At 38.5% G+C, this 22,339-nt stretch overlaps 1 protein-coding gene and 1 long non-coding RNA gene across 7 annotated transcripts; one reads left to right on the top strand and one right to left on the bottom strand.

Moving 5' to 3' along the window:
• Positions 1–1,833: 1,833 nt before the first annotated feature.
• Positions 1,834–16,645, bottom strand: LOC114383259 (transcription initiation factor TFIID subunit 5-like). 6 transcript variants are annotated; one of them, XR_003660441.1, is made up of 9 exons: positions 16,366–16,645; positions 15,673–15,784; positions 14,796–14,877; positions 14,625–14,703; positions 14,377–14,474; positions 2,749–3,014; positions 2,534–2,629; positions 2,201–2,273; positions 1,834–2,090 (listed from the first exon to the last, which is right to left on the bottom strand). XR_003660441.1 is itself a non-coding variant. In XM_028342886.1 (8 exons), exons 5-8 carry the CDS (start codon positions 2,895–2,897, stop codon positions 2,037–2,039), a joined length of 372 nt encoding a protein of 123 aa, XP_028198687.1. In that variant the 5' UTR covers positions 2,898–3,014; positions 14,377–14,474; positions 14,625–14,703; positions 14,796–14,877; positions 16,366–16,641; the 3' UTR covers positions 1,834–2,036. The 6 variants fall into 6 exon arrangements, 4 of the variants coding, with proteins under 4 accessions (XP_028198687.1, XP_028198684.1, XP_028198685.1 ...); XR_003660440.1 differs by lacking the exon at positions 15,673–15,784 and adding an exon at positions 3,489–3,586; XM_028342886.1 differs by lacking the exon at positions 15,673–15,784 and having other exon boundaries at positions 16,366–16,641.
• A 669-nt stretch (positions 16,646–17,314) lies between these two features.
• LOC114384675 lies at positions 17,315–22,127 on the top strand. Its single transcript, XR_003660751.1, has 2 exons — positions 17,315–17,665; positions 21,229–22,127. It is a non-coding gene; the product is annotated as an uncharacterized LOC114384675 (long non-coding RNA).
• Positions 22,128–22,339: the final 212 nt, after the last annotated feature.

Genomic DNA, 22,339 nt, shown 5'->3' with positions numbered 1-22,339 from the left:
CAAAAATAACTATTTATCCTTATTTTAATGTCAAATAAGAAGGCCCAAAATAGGGAGATTAACCGATTGTTGCTTTAGCTTTTTAGTCTCTCAGAATGCCAAATTTTGCCGTTGAATGTGGTTGCAACGCTCATGTCATTATTATAGCTGGTATAAGGTATCAGCTTTAATTGTTCTAGATTGGAAGAATATTAATATCATGCTCTTTAATACGCTTTTTTTTTACAAAATAGAAGACTTTAAATGCTTTAATTTTATTTGTAAAAAATTATTTCAAATTACAAAATTATGAAATTCATTAAATGAGTGGAATTTATATAATTTCATGATTCTCAATAAATTTTAATCAATAATATAGAATATATTTAAAAGAGTATTATTAATATTTTTTTATATTATTTGAATCTGGTGATGTTAACCCACTCCTTTGTTGCAATTTTAAAATTAACTAAACGAGATTATTACTTATTAATACATCTTAATAGATATTGGGAAATACTTAATGAAAGTAAGTGGTAATTGATGTGTGGAAGTGTTGGTTAAATATTATTATATTGGAGCTTGGAGGTTTGTTTGGTTATCTGGGGAGGAGAGTTTAACTTTTAACACTTAATAACATTTAACTAAGGACAAAATGAATTTCAATACTAATGAAATATTTTTGGCTTGTTATCATTATTTTTTTGATAATCGGGTATTTCTTAAGCACACTCGGTAGGTTTTAAGACTAAAGATACCTAACGCACATTAAAATGCATGCGAGGTTTAGTGATTCCCTTAATCAAACACGCTTCCTTGACACCTGACATAAAGCACTCATGTCCCTTGTTTTATTAAACTACAACATGGTTCGATGTTTTTTATTAATGATCCTCTAATGGCACTCTTACCTAGGAGTGGTGGTGAATTATTGTAGTTTTATGGTGTCTTAATATCAAATTTTTCAGAATGACTCTAATCACAACATATACTTTTACTACAGTAAAAATCTGTTTTGCATCCAATGTGGCCCTACGATGGATGCAATAATTGTTGGTAACGGATGATAGATCTTGGGCATCTGAAACAAAAGCTCAGTTTATTTTCATGTAATGTTGTAGCTAATGATTTCTTTTACGATTAATTTTATAGTTTTTTACAATAAATTTATAGTTAAATTAAAATATTTTTTTAGTTTCTTGGGAATCTGTATATAAACCTTATTTAAATAAACTTCGGCATAAATATTTATAGAAGAGAAAAAAGATAAAACACATTAAATTTCTTCATAAACTAAATTTATACACTGTTAACTTTTAGAAAAGTTAAATGAAAATAACTTCCATAAAAATTAAGTGCATAAAAACTTTAGCTAAACATGACCATATAAGTTATATCACCTTTCTGAAGCTTCCATGATCATGGTGAGAAAAATAATTAAACTCAAGTTCCATAAGACAATATAATGAAAAAATAATAAATTTTCTGAGCAAAACCGTAAATTTAGTTGATAAAATCCTATGGCATCAAATGGTACAGATGACCTCACGAAATACATCATGTATGAAAATAAATCTCAATCGATGTGTGAATATTATTTCACATTAAGTTGCTATTGCGTATGCTGAAAACATTTTAACTGGCATAAATGATTGCCAGTGGGCGACCATAGTGAACTTATTTTAGTATATGAACTAATCATAAACACAGTATCATTCTATGTTGCTATAATGGGAGCTATATTTTAAAAATCCAAGGCAAACCAATATCTGCTTTTGGATCTACCTATTAGCATTTAATGATTCAACGCTTGGCCTTGGGGCAATAGTAGAATATAAAAGTCACATAAGAGAATTTAAAGAAACAAATGAGAATAAACCTTGAATAGAAAGTAATTCCTCCGATCTCTGAATAATTTTACAATAAATTACAAAACTTGCCGACGGTATATTTCAATTCAATTTACTCTAAATAAATTTACAAATGAAACTGTATAACACAGCATTAGTTTTGGTTTTCAAGTCAGAATTGTCACTTTGAAATTTGAAGACACACTATCAGCCACTTTTTGCAATAGCTCCAGCTGCAAAAAGAAGATTCCTTCTAGAAAACTGCTCCACAACACAACACAAAATAACATAATTATTAAATCCTCATATAGTTCAATCAAGGCTAGCAATGGATAAAAATGAAACCAAAAATAGATAATCAGTGAATTTACCTGGAGAGAGTAAACTGAAGCAGATTTGGTAGGCAGGCTTTTCGATGATCTGAGTCTGTTAGTATTCCCACTTCTAATGATGTGAAAATTACATGTTAGTTTCTCCGTGAGAAAACACAAGAAAAATGCTAGGAGCACTCTCTTATTGGTTAAAATTTATTAAAAATGACAAGTCTATGGGCCTTACATTATACCTAATGATTCTTTTTCCTGATTTTGTAGCTTTCAATAAATTTTAATCAGAGTGTTTGAAAAAGTGTGTTTCTAGCACTCCTTGAAAAGACAATACCTAACAAGATAGTTGTATGTTTTCATGTAAGATAAACCGCTTACTTTTCTTCATTCCTTGGAACTTTTATACCTGTAGTTACATCCCCAAACTTGACAGTGCAATCCGCGGATCCAGATGCTAGAAGAGAACCTTCACAACTGACACATCCAACAATACAGAACAGCAGTAATGTTAAGTTGATAGCAACCTTAAATACCTTTGATTTCCTTTATATGATCAAGTTGAAAAGTTGAGTGGGGTTGTTTGTAGGGATCACCTGAAAGTGAGTGACCAGACACATGAGGTGTGACCAACTAAAGGCGTGATGCAACAGCCACTAGAGAGGTCCCAAATCATGATTGTGCCGTCTTCATCACCAGATGCCAAATTGAGGCCATCAGGAGACATTGCCAAAGATAAAATCATACTCCTGTGACCAATGAAAACCCAAACACATTCCCCACTCTGCACATCCCATAGTCGAACTGTTTAGTCACTGGAGCCAGTAGCAATGTGGTTGCAGTTGGAATGCCACTGCACACACTAAGCAAGACAGAAGAATAGGTCAACATTACATAATATAAATTGTAGAACAGAAAATATTCTTTACGTACACATAATTTAAAAAATAATACTAATAATCCATCTACAGATAAGAGTAGAAGGAGAATGAGAAAAACAGATCAACACAATTATGGACCCCTCCCAACAGGCAAGCAAAACCATTAAGGATTTAGAGGTCAGTAGTTTGTCTATAGACATACTTTACGACAGAACATTGTGACGTCATTTAATCCATGTAAATGACTCTACTAGCAGCAAAAGGCTTGGTTTTGCTGAATTAAGCATTACGTTGCCAAACAGTTCTTGGGTTATCTTCCCTCGCACTTCTCTTTTCTTTACATTTCTTGCTTCCTAATTCACTTATACTTACATTCAGAGGATTAACACAAAAATATATAAAATCTCCTCAAACAAATCATATAGTAGATGAATACTATAAAATAATTCCCTTACACCATTTGGTCATATTCTCTTTTATTTATATAAGTCTCAGGAAATCCTCAGCTCTCCTTCAAAAATGAGATTCCTCTTTCCTCCCCTCACAAATTAACCTAACCAAAGAAATCCATAATTTCTGTGTAAGCAGTCAAATTTTCTATTGGCCATAATAGTCTTGGAACAACTTGGAAAAAAAATCATTGATGATATCTCCCACAGTCTATCCAATACGTAAATTTACATGAACATATATTCTGCTTACTGATATGAAAATGTCAAAAGCCAACAGATCTTACAAAATCTTAACTTTCAATATATCAAGATAGAGTAGGATGAAAAGAAAAGTTAACATCAATAACTTTATTCCTCTACAATTTTTATGGGATAGATTTGTCTTTTAGCTTTGTTGCGACTTTCTGCTGATGGACTCTTCAAAGGGTTTTTTAAGATTGGAATTGGAAATGGAGTAGTTGCTCTTTATTAGAGTGCTGATTTCTTTCCCTCTCGTTTCATCATTGTTTTTTTTTTATCAGCAAAAGATACTTTATATATAATGAATAAGTACCAGAGGTACCGAAAGTTACAAGTTACAGTTTTATGCTACAAATAGTAGTATCCGCAGCATACTCTGTAAAGTATTACTATTACTATAAATCAATTTCAGTCTACATGTGGAAGACTGATGTGTAGGATTAGTAGCGTATCCATGTCTACTCAATGAAAACTATGCTAAGATTGCTAGACCAGTGATTGTAGTGTGTGATAAAATCATTCTCCAAGTTCCTGAGCCATGTCCATAGTAGGAAAAGCGCATCATCCAGCATTTTGTTGGCATTAAAGGTTTCATTTGAGAAAATGATGCTGTTTCTTTGCTTCCATATAGTCCAAGTAAACGCTAACCACCACCACTTCCATCTGTTAGCTCTTGTACCCCCTGCCACTGCAGATACATGTTGGAGGAAATGTTGTTTTTGATTAAAAGGGAAAGCTCCCTTGATGTTAACCCAAGACAGCGATTCCCACCAAACACCAAACAGGGAGAAATTTTCTGCAGTGGAAAAACAAGTGACCAGCGCTCTCCTCCATGCTGCTACAAAAAGGACAAGTATTGTCCTCTAGATCAATTTGTCGCCATGTCAAGTTTGCTCTTGTCAGTAACCTATCGTTTAATAGCCTCCATGCAAAAGCTGAGATTTTGTTTGGGGCCTTCAATTTCCACAATTCCTGAAAAGCTTCAACTTGGACCTCCTCGGGTGACTCCCCCCTCAGCACACTATAAGCACTTTTGGCTGAATATTGACCAGCCGTATCTGCCAGCCACACCCACTGATCACTGTTCTGGGGTTGAATAATGCAGCATTCGACATCTCTTAGGAATGAGTCAGTCATATCTATCTCGCTCTCGAACAATGATTGCCTCCATCTGAAGTCCCACTCCCACCCTATATCCCTGTACATTCCCATCTGCTGGATGATGTGATTTTGCTGGCAGGAAATAGCATACAGCCTCGGGTATTTGGCTAGTAAGGGACCGGCTCCTCCCATCCAATTGTCCTCCCAGAACATGAATTTATCACCACATCTGACCCTCCACAACTTTGCATTATCCAATACAGGACCATGTTGCGGATGGTGAAATACCAGCTTTAGATCCTGCCACCATATGGACTCACTATGAACTCAGGGTGCTTCATTCAGGCTCCTCCAACCGCCATACTTAGACTCCAGTATCCTGGCCCACATTTTCCTCTGATGCTTGAACAGATTCCATTTCCATTTGCCAAGCAGTGCGAGGTTGAACGTGCTAATATCCCTGATCCCTAAACCCCCTTTCTCTTTTGGGAGGCACACTGTATCCCAGTTGACCCAAGCTATCTTGGTTTGATCATGTGCCCCACCCATAGGAATCTCCTCCGTAATCGCACTAGCTTGTCCTCCACCTTTTTAGGAACCCTGAAAAAAGAAAAGAAATAAATGGGAATGGATGTTAATACGGACCGTATGAGTGTGACTCTCCCCCCAAAAGACAGGTGTCTTTGCTTCCACTTCACTAGTTTTCTCTCACACTTGTTAATGATAGGGTCCCATGTCTGACATCTCCTTGGATTTGCTCCAATAGGAACACCAAGGTAAGTGAAAGGAAAGGACATCAGGCTACAGTTGAGATAATTGGCAGCCTCAATCTTCCACTGATCCGACATGCCCAAAGCTCCAAAACTGCTTTTAGTGAAATTAATCTTGAGGCCTGAGACAAGTTCAAAGGTCCTCAGAATTGCCTTGATTGCTTTGACATTCTGCATAGAAGCCTCGCCAAAGAAGATTATGTCATCTGCATACTGAAGAACATTGATTTCCACTTTGTTCCGACCAACCAAGAAACCCCTGAATATGCCTTTACCCACTGCTTGTGACATCATGCCAGTTATGGCTTCAGCAACAATATTGAAGAGGAGCGGTGCTAGGGGATCCCCTTGCCTGAGCCCCTTTTGGGGGGAGAACTCAGATGAGGGGCTGCCATTTATCAGTACTGAAATGGATGCAGATTTTAGACATCCCTCTATCCATTGGATCCATCTGGTGCAGAATCTCATTCTTCTTAGCATATAGATCAAGAAGTCCCAAGAGACGAAATCATATGCCTTCTCATAGTCAACCTTAAACACAATACATGGCTTCTGACTCCTTTTAGCTTCATCAACCACCTCGTTTGCAATTAACACGCTGTGTAGCATGTGCCTACCTTCTAAAAATGTTGACTATCTTTCATCTATGATGAGGTGCATGACCTTCTTCAATCTGTTGGCTAGTATTTTAGCTACTATCTTGTACATGCAACCGATCAATGAGATAGGTCTATAGTCGTTCAACAGAAGTGGATCCGCTACCTTAGAAATTGAGGCAATGAAAGATGCATTAGAGCCCCTAGGAAAAATCCCATTAACACAGAATTCATCCAAAAATCGGAGGAAATCGGGTTTGAGAATATGCCAAAACTGCTTGATAAATTTAAAGTTGAAACCATTTAAACCTGGACTTTTTTCACTCCCGCAATCCCAAACCGCCCTTTTTACCTCGTCTGTTACGTACCAGAAATGCAGAAAACAGGAAACACAGAAAAATGGGTAGTAATAAGGAATGAAAGCTTTATTAATTCTAATCAGTTGAAAGCAAATACAGAAGAGGGAATAACAATCCCTAGATCTGAAGGCTCCTAATAGGAAGCTAGAGCCTCCTATACATTCTAGAATATTCCTCCAATCCCATATGCCCTTTTCCCCCTCCCACTACATCCTTAAAACGAAGAAAAATCAGATCCTCTCTCTTTCATTCCTGGACACGTCATCCACTAGTAACAAACTAGCCACTATTTCCCTTTTTGCCCTTTCTGACATACACCTTCCAAACCTTAGGCCCATTTGACTCATGATGAATCAACTGCTCATGTGGCATTCCTGCAGCTGGCTGGGTCCTATCAATACCCCCTTCTTCTGATGTGGCCTTGTCCTCAAGGCCAAACTTTGGAAATTGGCTTATGATCATAATCTCATCTTCCCATGTTGCTTCCTCCACAGTTTTGCCCTTCCAATGAATTAGAACCTGTTTGACTTCTTCCCCTTGCTGTTTCACTTTCCTGGCTGCCAACACTGCCTCTGGTTCATACATCTCAATGTGTTCTTCCAACAGGTCCGGTAGTTCTTCTTTCTCCTGATATCTCCCCACAGCCTTCTTCAACAAAGTCACATGGAAAACAGGGTGCACTCTGGACCCCTCTGGTAATTTTAGCCTGTATGCAACTGCCCCTATCTTCTCTATAATAGGGTATGGGCCATAATATCTAGCAGCTAACTTGGCATTAATTCTGGACACCACAGACTTTTGTCTATGTGCTCTAAGCTTGACAAACACCCATTCTCCACACACAAAACTCCTATCCACACGCCTTTTATCAGCTTGATTCCTCATTCTGTCTTGCGCTCTTAACAGTTGACTCTTCAACTGTCTCAGAGCCTCGTCCCTGTCCAGCAAATCCCTCTGCACAGCTTCCACTCTAGTTTCACCCTGCAACCATCTGGTCAACACCGGTGGGGGCCTCCCATATACTATCTCGAAAGGTGTCTTCTCTGTGGCGGCATGGAATGTGGTGTTAAACCAATACTCAGCCCAATGTACCCATGACATCCAAGTCTTAGGCTGGTCTGAAATGAAACACCTTAAATAGGTTTCTAGGCACCTATTTACTACCTCTGTCTGCCCATCAGATTCAGGGTGATATGCAGTACTCATTTTGAGCTTTGTCCCCTGCATTTTGAACAATTCCTTCCAAAAACTACTCATAAATATGGGGTCTCGATCACTCACTATAGACAGTGGTACTCCATGAAGCCTAATTATCTCTTTACAAAACACATCAGCAACGCTCCTTGCAGTATAAGGATGCCTAAGTGGTATAAAATGGGAATATTTAGATAACCTGTCTACCACTACCAGGATAGCTTCATACCCCTTTGATTTGGGCAAGCCTGTAATGAAGTCTATAGAGATATCTTCCCATACTTGCGCGGGAATTGGTAAAGGCTGGAGTAGACCCCCTGGGGATGATGCCATATATTTCTGCCTCTGACAGGTGTCACAGCCCTTCACAAACTCTTGAATGGTCCTTTTCATGCCCACCCAGTATACATTCGCGGCAAGCCTTCTGTAGGTTTTGTAAAACCCAGAGTGTCCTCCATGTGGGGAAGAATGAAATTCTTCTAACAGTGTAGGAATTAATTTAGACTTGTTTGAAATTACCAACCTGCCTTCATATAGTAATACACCCTGTCAATACTCATATCCAGGCCAAAGAATGGGATCTTCCTGCACTTCCTTCGTTATTCTCTGTAACTTCTCATCTTGCTTATTTTCTGCCCGCACTTGTTCTTCTTGCGTCCATTTCACATAAGAATTAATAGTGTTTAACTCCAGCCCCTCGTTAATTCTGGACAACGCGTCTGCCCCCCTGTTCAATCTCCCTTGTTTATACACAATCTCAAAATCATACCCCAACAACTTGGCAGCCCAGTTTTGCTGATCAGCATTAATCACCCTCTGTTGCAACAGTTGTTTCAGACTCTTTTGATCAGTGGATACTACAAACTTCCTCCCCAAAAGATAGGGTCTCCAATGTTGTATGGCTAGCACAACCGCCATTAACTCCTTTTCATAAGTAGATTTAACCAAATTCCGTGTTCCCAGGGCCTTGCTAAAATAGGCTATGGGTCTCTTGTCTTGCATCAGTATTGCTCCTACACCTCCTCCCGACGCATCACATTCAATCACAAAATTTTTAGAAAAATCAGGCAGAGCAAGAATAGGTGCTGTAGTGAGTTTTTCCTTCAAAGCTTCAAAAGATTGTTGAGCTTCCTCTCCCCATTTAAAATTGTCCTTCTTGGTAAGCTCAGTTAGCGGTCTCGCAACTTTCCCATAATCTTTTATGAATCTTCTATAGTACCCTGTGAGGCCCAAGAATCCTCTAACCCCCTTGACATTCTTAGGCTGTGGCCACTTAATCACACTGGCCACTTTACTAGGGTCTACAGCAACTCCCTCTTCTGTTATTAAATGCCCCAAATACTCTACTGCCCTTTGAGCAAAGTGACACTTCTTTCTATTGGCGACTAGACTGTGGGTGGACAGTAGACTCAACACCTCTTCCAAGTGCAACAAATGAGTTTTCCAATCCTTACTGTAGACGAGTATATCATAAAAAAAAAACCAAAACATGTTTTCTCAATAGGGGCCGAAAAACATGGTTCATCAGACTTTGGAAAGTTGAAGGGGCATTCATGAGTCCAAAGGGCATCACAAGAAACTCATAATGTCCCTCATGCGTCCTAAATGCTGTCTTATGGACATCAGATTCCTTTACTCTAACTTGGTGGTAACCGGACTTTAAATCCAGTTTGGAATAAAACTTAGCTCCATTCAACTCATCTAATAGCTCCTCGATAACCGGAATGGGAAATTTGTCAGGGACTCTGACCTTATTGAGGGCTCGATAGTCAATACACATCCTCCATGTGTTGTCCTTCTTCTTAACTAATATGACAGGGCTTGAAAATGAGCTGGTGCTATGGCGTATAATCCCTGTAGACAGCATCTCTTTGACTTGTTTCTCGATTTCATTCTTATGGTGATGGGGATAACGGTAAGGCCTCACGTTCACAGCTCCTTGGCCTTCCACAATATTGATCGCATACTCCATTTTCCTTCTTGGTGGTAACCCCGACGGTTCTTGAAAGACTTGTGCGTACTTACTCAACATTTCCTCCAACTCTGCTTGTTCCACCTTTGTTAATTCTGGATTTTGGGCTTCCACAGGCTCTACCTTCTCTGCCTCCCACAACACTCCTAGCATATTGGGCTTGGGCTTGTTCAAAATGCTCTGTAGCGCTATTATTGACTCTTTACATCCCTCGTTTCCTCTTAATGTCACCCACTTTTTTTCTTTCCAAAAACTCATTGTTTGTCGCTTCCAATTTACAATCATATCTCCCAAAGTATTAAGCCATTCAATGCCCAAAACAACATCAATTCCTCCCAACTCAAACAAATGCATATCCGGGTTCAACTTAAAATCACCAATATACATTTCCAACCCTTCACACACACCTTGTGTTGCGGTTTGGAACCCATCTCCCAACTTAACCTTCATTTGGGGAGTAGCTTCCACTGGCCACTCCATTTGATGCACCAATTTTCGAGAAATGAAGTTGTGTAGCCCCACTATCCACCAAAATTAACACCTCTACTCCCCTAATGTGACCTTGGAACTTGATCGTGTGAGGAGTCTCATGTGCTATGTGATGCAGGTTAAGCACACTGAATTCTCCCTTCTCTTCGTCTTCAGTGTCTTCTACCTCCACCGCCAATATTTTGGCCTCTTCCTCTCCATCCTCCTCGTCATCCACAACCAAAACTCTCAATTGTTTTTCGGGACATTGGTGCATGGGATGGAAAGGACCCCCACATTTGAAACACAGCCCCTTTTGTTTTCTCTCCATCAACTCATTGTAAGACAAGTGAGTAAACCCTCTTTGACGAGGCCCACTCCTTCTCCTATCACCTTGGGCCGGGTTATCACTTCATGGCCCATTAGCTCCACTTTTTGCACCCCTACTTGATTCAACTTCTGTCCCTTTCACCATGACCCAATCAGACCCATTTCTTCTTGACCCGGTTCGGAAAGATCCACTACCCGCTCTAGGCCCACGATTGTAGCCCAGTCCACCTCCCTTGACTTCTTTCTCCACCGCTCTCGTTACTTGCAAAATTTTGGTTCGATTTATCTCACCCATGGCGGCTAAACTCCGAACCTTTCCGCATATCTCCTCTTTCAGCCCATGTAAAAAATAACCCAGAAATTGTTTCTCAGGGAGTTTGGGTATTTGAGCAGTTAAATACTCAAACTCAGTGATATACTCTTCCACCGTCCCTTCTTGTTTCAACTCTGTTAATTGTTCGTAAATGTCTCCTTCTCCGTGACCACCATACCTACCTAACAATGCCTCCTTCAACCGATCCCATGTCAAATTCTCTTCCACTGCGATGAGAGAGTTAAAGAAGTGAATCGTTGGTCCTTCCATACTCAACTGCGCCAAACTCACCTTCACCTTCGGTGTCGTGTCCTAAACGCGAAAATATACTTCGGCTCGTGAAATCCACTCCGCCGGATCCTCACCGTCAAAGGCCGGAAGTTCAACCTTCTTAACGGACTGACGAAATTCCGTCAATGCAACTCCACAAAGGTTGTTGACAACAGTACTATGTGGGTCCCTCTTTTTTGTCACCGCCGGCGAGCCGTTAAAAGAGAAGCTCACATCCCCTTCATCAACCAGCAACGACTTACCCAAGCATTTCTCCAACATTGCTATCAAATTAGTGTGGTTTGTCGTCACCGACTTCTGCACCTTGACGAGAGCGGATCGCACTTCTGAGATCTCAGTCTCTAACGCTTCAACCCTAGCTTCCATCTTCGTGAATGCTAGCAACGTCACCTTCTTAGGTGGCATTCACTGGCTCAGTTGTCGACCGTATCCGGCAGGTCAGACCAATTTGTTACGTACCAGAAATGCAGAAAACAGGAAACACAGAAAAATGGGTAGTAATAAGGAATGAAAGCTTTATTAATTCTAATCAGTTGAAAGCAAATACAGAAGAGGGAATAACAATCCCTAGATCTGAAGGCTCCTAATAGGAAGCTAGAGCCTCCTATACATTCTAGAATATTCCTCCAATCCCAGATGCCCTTTTCCCCTCCCACTACATCCTTAAAACGAAGAAAAATCAGATCCTCTCTCTTTCATTCCTGGACACGTCATCCACTAGTAACAAACTAGCCACTATTTCCCTTTTTGCCCTTTCTGGCATACACCTTCCAAACCTTGGGCCCATTTGACTAATGATGAATCAACTGCTCATGTGGCATTCCTGCAACTGGTTGGGTCCTATCATCGTCCTCCTGAAATCTCTCCACAAGAATATCATTTTGCTGTCAATCAATGGTCCTAAAGCATATCCCATCCAGACGCAGTCTGTTATAGTCAGATTCTTGAAAACGATTCATAAAGAACATCCTCACTGCCTCTTTTACTGCTGATGGCTCTTCAATCCATGAGCCGTCTATCATCACTCCGTTTAAGCAGTTATTTTTGCGGCTCGAATTGATCAACAAATGGAAGTACCTGGAATTACAATCACCCTCTTTAATCCATCTCAACCTCGCTTTCTGCCTCATTAAGGACTTGTGTGAAAGAGCCGCTACCCATAATTCTTCCTGCAACTTCCTCCTGGTCAACAGTTCTTGGGGCTGTAGATGTCTGTCAGTTGTGTCCGCTTCCAACTGGTTTAACTCTTCCTCAATCTTCTTGTACTTCTTGAAAGGGTCACCAAATTGCTCTCTATTCCAGGTCTTAATACTTCCCTTGAGTCTTTTAATTTTCTCTTTTAGCACATATCCTCCCCAGCCGCTTTTTTCAAAAAACCGCGACGCCTTTCTGCCATGGCGCCGCCATGGCCGCTTTTTAACAACACTAATTCATTATTGGGTCTCCTTAATTATGTATCATTACAGATTATAAATAAAGGTTTTATGTGTGTGGTACAACACACAGAAACAGTAAAATTCTGTGTCTATCCCTAAGTCTACAGGTGAAGCTATGACTGATCCATAATGGCAACAGGCGATGTTGGAGGAAATGGCTTCCTTAGACGCCAGCAGCACTTGGGAACTTGTCCCTTTACCTACTAGCAAGACCACTGTCGGTTGTCGTTGGGTTTATACAGCGAAGGTCGGTCTAGATGGCAGTACTGATCACTATAAAGCTCACTTGGTGGCCAAAGGATGCACTCAGATTTTTGGTCTTGACTACGGGGACACCTTTTCCCCTGTGGCCAAATTTGGTTTTGTTCGTCTCTTTCTTGCTATGGCCGCCGTTCAGCATTGGCCACTTCACTAGCTGGACATCAAAAAAGTCTTCTTGCATGGTGAGTTGCAAGAAGAAGCCTATATGGATCAGCCTCCAAGTTTTACAGTTGGTGACTCCCAATTGGTCTGTTGCCTTCGCCGTTCTCTCTACAGTTTGAAGCAGTCTCCTTGTGCATGGTTTGGCTGTTTTAGCTCTGCTTTGCTCCAATTTGGCATGACCCGTTGTGAGGCTGATCCCTCAATGTTTTTCATCCATTTGCCATCTGACCTTTGCATCTACCTTGTTGTCTATATTGATGACATTGTTATTATTGGCAATGATTCTGCGGGTATTCTTTGCCTTAAATCTCATCTCCACAGTCAATTTCAGATTAAAGATATGGGTCCGCTCAAATACTTCTTAGGGATTAAAGTTGCCCAATCCTCCTCTGGCATTGCCATTTCCCAACGGCAGTATGCTCTGGATATCTTAACCGAGACCGGTATGCTTGATTGTTGTCCTAGTGATACTCCTATGGATCCTAATGTGAAGCTTCTCCCAAGTCAGGGGGAGCCATTGGAAGACCCAGGAAGATATCGACGTCTGGTGGACAGACTTAATTACCTTATTGTCACTAGACCAGACATCACTTTTGCAGTCAGCCTACTCAGTCAGTTTCCAAAAGCCCCGACTGATAGTCATTGGAATGCTGCAATGCGCATACTTCGATACATCAAGAATGCACAAGGTCATGGATTGCTATATGAAGACAAAGGCAATGCCAAAATTGTTTGTTACTCTAATGCTGATTGGGCAGGATCACCATTAGACACGAGATCCACTCCTGGATATTGTGTCCTTATTGGAGGGAACTTATCTCATGGAGGAGCAAGAAGCAGAAACCGTTGCAAGATCTAGTGCCGAAGCTGAGTATCATGTCATGGTATAACAGCTGCATGCGAGATCACATGGCTTAGGCAACTTCTACAAACAGATAAAATTTGGAGACGTTTAGGATACTAGACTAATATGTGACAATGAAGCTGCTCTCCACATTGCTTAAAACCCGGTCTTTTATGAGTGGACTAAACACATAGAGATTGATTGTCACTTTGTGCGAGAGAAGGTACTTTCAAGAGAAATCACCACTGATTTTGTTAGCTCCAAAGAACAACTGGCAGACATGCTCACAAAATCTCTCAAGGGCACTCAAGTTGACGATATTTGTAACAAGCTTGGATCATATGACATTTATGCTCCAACTTGAGGGGGAGTGTCAAATATACGTTTTGATATAATTTGATTGTGTAGCTAAAATTAGGGATTTCTCTCATTAAAATTCATTACTGGGTTTCCTTAATTATGTGTCATTACAGATTATTAATAAAGGTTTTATGTGTGTGGTACAACACACAGAAACAGTAAAATACTTTACAATATTTTAGACAGCAACAAACCTCCAAATGAGTAGGAGAAAGAACAAGTTCTAACTTTTGAAGGTCTCGTGAGTGCATCATTTCATGGTCTTCACGAAAGGTGTTGAAAAAGTTTCAAGCTGAGAATATCCAATGGAATTATGAATCGTTATACAGAAGCATAAAATGCATGTTGCGCTAATGGCCTCATTAGGAGCTTTAAAATCTGATAAAAATAATTATATTAATAAAATTATTATTAAATGTTAGGGTGTAGAAATATTTCATACCTTCCTGAATATGCCCTTTTGCCACAAGATCCATGACGCAATGGAAAAATAGTGGATAAAGCACACGCAGCAACTCATGCTGCAAAGAAGAAGAAGCAAACAATGTGTAATAACTACAAAAACTGAAACACAGCAATTTCACAAATGAACTTAAAACAAACGGCATGTTACCTTGTATGAGTCAAGTGATCTGTATGCCCACGATCTTAGTCTACCATACCCATCATGGTATCTAGCAGAACCTCTCTCCAATCTGCAAAATAAAGGGTTTTCATTAAAAAAAAAAAGGCACTCCACAAATAACATGAATTGAAAAGGTAACCTAATGTAAGCTCTAGGCAAGCTGATGACTATGTTCTATGAAAACATGTAAACCCCCTCTTCAACAGCTTACATGCTTGCTAGATGTTTTTGAAGGAGAACAATCCAAATCAAAACCATATTTGTGCAATAGTTTTATTGTGAGACACTCAAAATGTCAAGAACAGATACCTTTGCTGGTTTAAAAGCACACTTTTCTTAGAATGTAGGTTAAGGGCCTAACTCAATCCAACAAAACCGACTTGTAAGGTGAGGGTTGTCCCCCACATATACTTTATCTTGCCCCTAATCTCTAGTTGATGTGGGGACTTGGATTTTTCCAATAACTTCAAATAGGCCTAGCAAGCTAACTGGCAGTTTCATCATCTTAATTAAAAAAAAACTTCGTACCCCATTGTCCAGAGGCTCTTCGCTATGCGAAGGTATGGAGGAGGGATGTTGTACGCAGCCTTACCCTTGCATATGCAAAGAGGCTGTTTCCGGATTCGAACCCATGATCAACAAGTCACCAAGGCACAACTTTACCGCTGCACTAGAGCTCGCCCTCTTTCATCATCTTAATTAAAACAAAAAAATTGTTTCCCAATTGAAAACATAAAAATATTGGGAAAACCACTAATTTTTTTCTCCCTCATTCACAAAAGTAAAACCACACACCTATCCTTCATGTTTTACAATAAAATTCAATATAAATTTCCATTGAAGTTCATCCTCTAGATTTACTTACATGAGCAAAGTGATTAGCAAGGCATGGCAGTGTGGGAGGAAATCTCTATCGAGTAAAAATGCACCATCACAGTACAAATTCCCATGCTTTTCTTACAGAACAGACAATGAATCTTCAAAATATGAAACATAACTCATATGTTAGGCACTAAGGTGGGCAACTGCACCCACTGAAATTTGCACAATTTCATTGATCATTTAAAACTACAATTTACACTTACATGGTTTAAGTCTTTTAAGTGCTTTTTGGGGGTGAACCCAAGGTATCCCCACCAAAAGCCGGAGACTAATCACTCGACATGCTAAGATCTATTATCAAGGAACTTACCTCTCTCAACAAATGTTTTTCCATATACGGCAGCCTAAGGATGAACTTCTAATCACAAACTCAGGGCAAAGATATCTAACAACCATGCCATATCATACCTTGACCTTGCGTAGTTTAAATCAATTTTTCTTTTGCAAGACTTAAAACACTCACACACCTAAAATAAAAGTAATTTAATGTATGCTTTGATTATTGACAATAGCTCCACCGTTTCGCGGGTGACACTAACGCTGTGCTAGTTTATGTCTAATTTCTTTCATCCATTAATCCAATAACATACATGATTTTCACAGGCAAAAGGGTTTAAATTAAGAAAACGAAAATGTACGAAAATTGAAACGAAAGAGAGAAAGAGAGAGAGAGTACAGGCCGCGATTGATAGTATCAGGTTGGAGAGATGAATCGGTGTTGGTGAGTTGAAGTTGGTCATCGTTTTGCGTAAACCCTTTCTGCTTCAAATACCCACTCACACAACCTTCTATTTGATCTTCATCCATGCCCCTAGCCCCTTCACACCTCAGAAACATCAACAACAAACTGTGTTTGAAGACTCAAGCTCGCTTCGTTGTGATTGAAGACTCTTTCACTTTCTCCCGTTTCAATATTTTCTCTTTCTATTTCCCGCACTACTTCACAATTTCACAAATAATTAAAAATTAAATTGTTCGTAAATCATTTCAGATTATTATTTTTTTTTCATTTGTAATGTAACTAATTATATTTTAGAGCAAATTACATCAGATTTCAGATAATTACACGTGCATCTCCCGATTTTATAACCATTACTCTTACTTTTCTTGTAAGAAGTGTTAGTGTAATATTTAAGAGGATACCTATGTAATATTTTCAAGAGCAATTTGAACTCATCTCTCCTAGTTAGGACTTATTGCACTCTCCTCTCCTCCATTAAAATGCATTATTTTGACACCCTAAGCTAACATTTCGTTAAATAACAATGTTAATGGTATTAATGTTCAGTGAAAGATCAAAAATACTCTTTCACATAACTTATCCCATTTTTTTTTTTGGAAAATGACCAATTTAGTCCTTATAATTTATACTCGTTAACAATTTTGTTCTTATACTATGAAAATTATCTATTTAATCCACAAATATCAAATGTCATGACAATTTGTTCCAAGAATTAAAATCCTTTTGTTTCCGTTAACAATCGTAGTTTACATGGTTCAAATCAATCTACCTGACAAAACAAGTGTATAACATGTGCAGATTAAATTGTCATTAAAATTAAAAAGTGTAAAACAGACAAAAAGTCCTTTCTTGGTTGGCTTCTTTTTTGAAAGTCAACCCAGACCATACCCCACTCCTCTCTCCTTGTTGTCGCGACACACACCATTCTCGATACTGGTTGTGCTTCCTCCAGTGGCCATTTGCGAGAACGCGGAGGTTTACCATGCGACCAGAACGTGACACCATCCCCACCACCCAAGACCCAAAACGCGAACACGACGCACATCCTTCCCAGCGCTAGTTACACTTTCATCTGGTTGCCGCTTGCAAGAATGGGCCAGAAGCGATGCAACCAGAGCGACGCGGCAAGAAAGCGACAAGAGCACAGTGAGAACGCAATGCAACCAGTTGTGCTTTTAGTGTCTATCGATGGTAACGATTTTGTTCTATGAAGAACAACATTGTGCTTCGTAAGGTAAACACATCATTTTTCGTAAATGCATTGTCTTTTTCGATTATGTTTGTACTTTGAAATTTTTTGAGTTGTTGAAAGGGGTAGGTTTATGGCTTCATGATGATTGCTTGTGTGCCCCGTTGCGTTAAAAAAAACACTAAATTAGCACCTATTTCATTTTTTTCGAATGTCTGAAATTAACCTTGTGTTGCGCTACAAGGGTCGTTTTGGCTATAATGATGAAGGGGTGTTGGAGTATTTAGATGGGGAAGAATGTTACTAGGAGTCAGTCAAGACTGATTTGATGAACATTTGGGTTATTCAGGATCTCTATAAAAAAAATGTGGTGGATATACCTAGTTTCGAAAAAGTTTTCTATTTGGTACCTGGAAGAGGGTTTAAGGAAGGGTTACTTCTATTAGAAACTGATGTAGATGTGTTGGGTATGTGTAGCACACAACTTATGTTGATCCAAAGATGGATGTTCACATATATTTTGATCATGCGGTTGATGACACACCGGAGATTGTGATGGTGATTGAGGATGATGTGGATGTTGAATACAATGGGAAAATAGGGGAGAAGGAGGGTTCTGAAAAAATACACAAAGGATGTTGATATTAGTGTGCCACAATGTGAGGAGGTGGATGCTGAAAAATGTTCAGATAGTGTGGATCATAGTGTGCCACAAGGTGTGGCGGCGGACACTGAAAAATCTACAGATGATGTGCCACTGGGTGACGAGGTGCTTGCTGAAAAATATGCAAAGGATGTCCATCCTAATGTACAAGAAGTAAAGGGTGTGACTTCTAAAAATGCTGCAGATGAAGTGGAACCTTTATATGATATGCCACTGGACTATGCTGGTCTTAATGAAGAAAATGTAGTCGCTGAAAACATTTCTAAATTCTTTGATGACTTTGAGGATGACAATGAAGAAGATGAAGGTTATGATGATGAATCTGAAGATTATTATGATGATGATGTTAACAGTGATCTTGACTTTGTCAGGAATCTTTCAGGTAAGTGTTAATATTTATTATTTTTAATTAATGTGTATTTAAATGAAGGTGTACTATTACTTGTACATGGCATACCAACTTGTTTCAGGTGTGCATGCTGATGACTCATCTGGCACTAGTCATTATAGTTATGACTCTAAATCTTTGAGGTCTATACCTAGTAGTGATGAAGAGGATAATGGCAAAAAGAGATTAGAGTCTCCTCAATATAATTCTGATAACGGCTTTGGCCAAGTGCACTTTCAGCTAGGAATGGAATTTGATACTATAGCTATTTTTAAAGATGCAGTTAAGGACTACACAATTAATCTTGGCAGGGAAGTAAAGTGGATTAAAAATGACCTTACAAGATGTAAAGCTCGCTGCAAAGTAAAAGACTATCCATGGGAGATTTATTGTGCATGGAGCAAAGCTGCAAGAAGCTTTCAAGTGAAAACTTTCATTAAGGAACACAGTTGTTGGAAGTGTTTTCAAGAACTCACAAGCTAATAGGAAATGGGTTGCAAACAAGCTAGTTGAGAAGTTAAAGGTACACCCTACTTTAACTCATCATGAGGCACATGCCCATATGAAGGTTGACTATGGTGTGAAAGTAGAAGAGTGAATGATGTTTAGGGCTTTGAAAGCTGCAAGAAGCATGGTTGAAGGAAATATTAAAAAACAATATGAAAGAATTTGGGATTATGCTGATGAGCAGACAACAAGCAATGAAGGAAGCACAGTGAAAATTAATTGCATTCATGTACCCTATTCCCAACCCATCTTTCAAAGAATTTATGTGTGTCTTGATGCATGCAAGAAAGGGTTTAAAGCTGGTTGCAGACCATTAATTAGCCTTGATGGTTGTTTTTTAAAAGGATATTATGGTGGATATTTGTTGTGTGTTGTTGGTCAAGATGCTAACAATGAAATATTTCCTATAGCTTATGTTGTTATGGATGTAGAAGACAAGGAAAATTGGAAATGGTTTCTAACTTTACTACATCAAGATTTGGGTGATTATTCTCAATTAGGTTGGAACTTCATGTTTGACATACAAAAGATAAATTTCTCTCTTAATGACCTTGCATGCATATATGCATGAATGAATATTTTTAATAATCTATTACTTGGTTGCTTTAAATTTCGTGGACCAATCTGCCATTAAGCGAAAAACCTTAGGGACTAATTTATCATTAAGTGACAAACCTTAGTGACTAAATTGTCAGTATAATTTATATTGAATTCTGGTTGTGCCTTGTTATTGATCTCGTAGGGTCTGGTCCCAACTATGAGAGAGGTCTTTCCTGGAGCTCCTCATAGGTTTTGTGTTATGCACTTGTGGAGGAACTTTTCCAAACAATGGAAAGACAAGGAGCTGAGGGGATTAGTCTGGCAATGTGCAAGGGCTACAACAAAACCAAAATTTAAAAAGGCCATGGAAACTATCAAGAGGAAGAATGAGAATGCATTCAAGTATTTGTACAAATGGCCAAAGGAATCCTGGACAAAAGCCTATTTCAGTGAGAATTATCACAAAAAATAATTATGAATCTTTGAATGCCAAGATACTGAATTATAGGAGCAATCCAATATTGACTTTATTAGAGGAGATCAGGTGTTATATCATGTGGAAAATGAGTAGTAACAAACTGAAAATGGTTGCTAGAATGAGACCCTTGGCACACATGCAACAATCATGTTTGGAGAAAGAAAAGCGTGAAAGAAACAAGGGAATTGCATAGTGGGTGGGAAATGATGATGGCAACAGATATGAGATTCAACATTACGAAACAAAGGTTGATGTAGATTTGAACATTGTGCATTGTACTTCTAGACTATGGCATGTGACATGTATAACATTTCTAACTTTCATTGAGAGGTTATTACTACTTTAACATTCATTATAATAAAATTATAAAATTGTAGAGTTCTATTTTTTATATGTTGTATTCCATGTTTTCATTCTATCAATTTATTTGATTTATAGAACCCTGTTTTATGTTGTACTATGAACACAACATATTAATTTGGTTCAATTAAGTATCTTTTTTTCTCTACCCTTTTAGTGTTTTTTATGTTTCCTTTTAATCAATTTTAATCTTAGATTGAGCTCATTGTTAATTTATTTTATTCCATGTACAGTAGACAATAACGTTTGAGGTGTGGTATGTTGTGTATTTGGCAAGGTTAACTCAATAGATAAGCTTGGTATAATTGTAGATAAGTATTGAAAGAATAGTTATGAATGTAAAAACGACTAAGAGATGGGTTCATAGTTGTAGCATTTAAGGTGGAAACACGTTGAACCATGGTGTGTAAGCATAGAGGCATGCTTTGTTGTAGCTTTTTAAGTTATGTGTGTATTATTTACTCATTTTATTTATTTATTAATTCAAATGTGGGATCTAGTATAAATAGTTAAATACAAAATGTTGGGTTTTTTTATGGTTGTGGAATTCATTTGTTTATTGGTATATATGTTCATGTATATATTTAAATTTTCTTATTTCAGACTATCCTATGTTTGCGTTGGATTGACTTGAATTCCTATCTTGTTATCTTTTATTGTGTTGTATCTAGGTTTGTTATGCAGGCCTAATACATCCATCCTACCAGGAGTTAACAGTATTGGGTGAGGACACAATATGACAAACCGAAGCCACCCTAATGAAGAGAATACATGGACAACCTAAGCAAGCTAGGAGAAAGGACACAACTGAGGGAGAAAGTAGCAACAATAGGACTAGGATGAAAAGGAATTTTCCCACTGTTACTTGTATGAGATGTGGCCTTGAAGGTCACAACAGCAGGGGCTTGCAATAATGGTGGTGTGCCACCTAAACCTAAAAAACGGAAACCCTCACCTGAAGTTGTTGTTACTCCTACTGCAGCTGCAACAACTCAAACAACAATATACTAATATTTTTGGCGATCTATTTTTACTTAGAAACCATTTACTCTCAAACATCAATATAGTAACTTATTTTAATTTCATTCATTCAATGCAGAAAGAAATGGTTTGCTTTCAAAATGCACCAGTCACTGAAGAGGCTGCAATTGAAGTTGCACCACCAGCAGCTGCTATTGAAGTTTCCAATGTCCCCACATTTGTACCACTTGCACCTGCAGTCAGACCACCTCCTATCCAACATGCAAATACTTCTATGGTTAGAGTTCCATTTCCAAGTGGAGTATATTTCCAAGAGTGTCACAGTCAAGCTTGATGAGCTTCATTCCTACACTACGTATCCAACAACCTCAACCTTCTTCAAAGTGATTCAACGTGTTTTGGACATATTTTGGATATATTTTTGGAAATTTCTATTATGACAGTGACATTGTGGCATGCTTTGGTGTCTTTGTTTTTTATTTTTGTAATGTACAATAATAGTATAAATTTTACTACTACTTGGGAACTTGGGTATGTTATGAGTAATGAACAACAATTTTATGTTCTATGCATGCTCATTTTAGTTTTATGGACTATGTTCATGTTATCTTATTTCACGGATGATTCTACTAGTGAGTGCATGCTATCACTTATTTTGTGGACTAGTTTGTTAGTTAATAATATTTGTTAAGGATCAATTTGTCAATAAGTATATACATTTTGGTGAAATTTTCAACAAATTTATCATAAAAAATTTTACATGGATAATACACAAAAAAGTAACCATTTGTTGCCCATTTT

Source organism: Glycine soja, chromosome 14, assembly GCF_004193775.1.
Source record: "Glycine soja cultivar W05 chromosome 14, ASM419377v2, whole genome shotgun sequence".
Taxonomy (NCBI): domain Eukaryota; kingdom Viridiplantae; phylum Streptophyta; class Magnoliopsida; order Fabales; family Fabaceae; genus Glycine; species Glycine soja.
The sequence above is the reverse complement of the archived record's forward strand: the minus strand, read 5'-3'. Positions and strand labels throughout refer to the sequence as shown.

Coding starts and splice junctions, on each gene's coding strand:
- LOC114383259 (XM_028342883.1), bottom strand. CDS start 2,897: ATGATTTTATCTTTGGCAATGTCTCCTGATGGCCTCAATTTGGCATCT. Junction 2,274..2,561: donor GTTTGGGGATGTAACTACAG/GTATAAAAGTTC, acceptor TCACATCATTAG/AAGTGGGAATACTAACAGAC. Junction 2,091..2,200: donor CTTCAGTTTACTCTCTCCAG/GTAAATTCACTG, acceptor GTTGTGGAGCAG/TTTTCTAGAAGGAATCTTCT.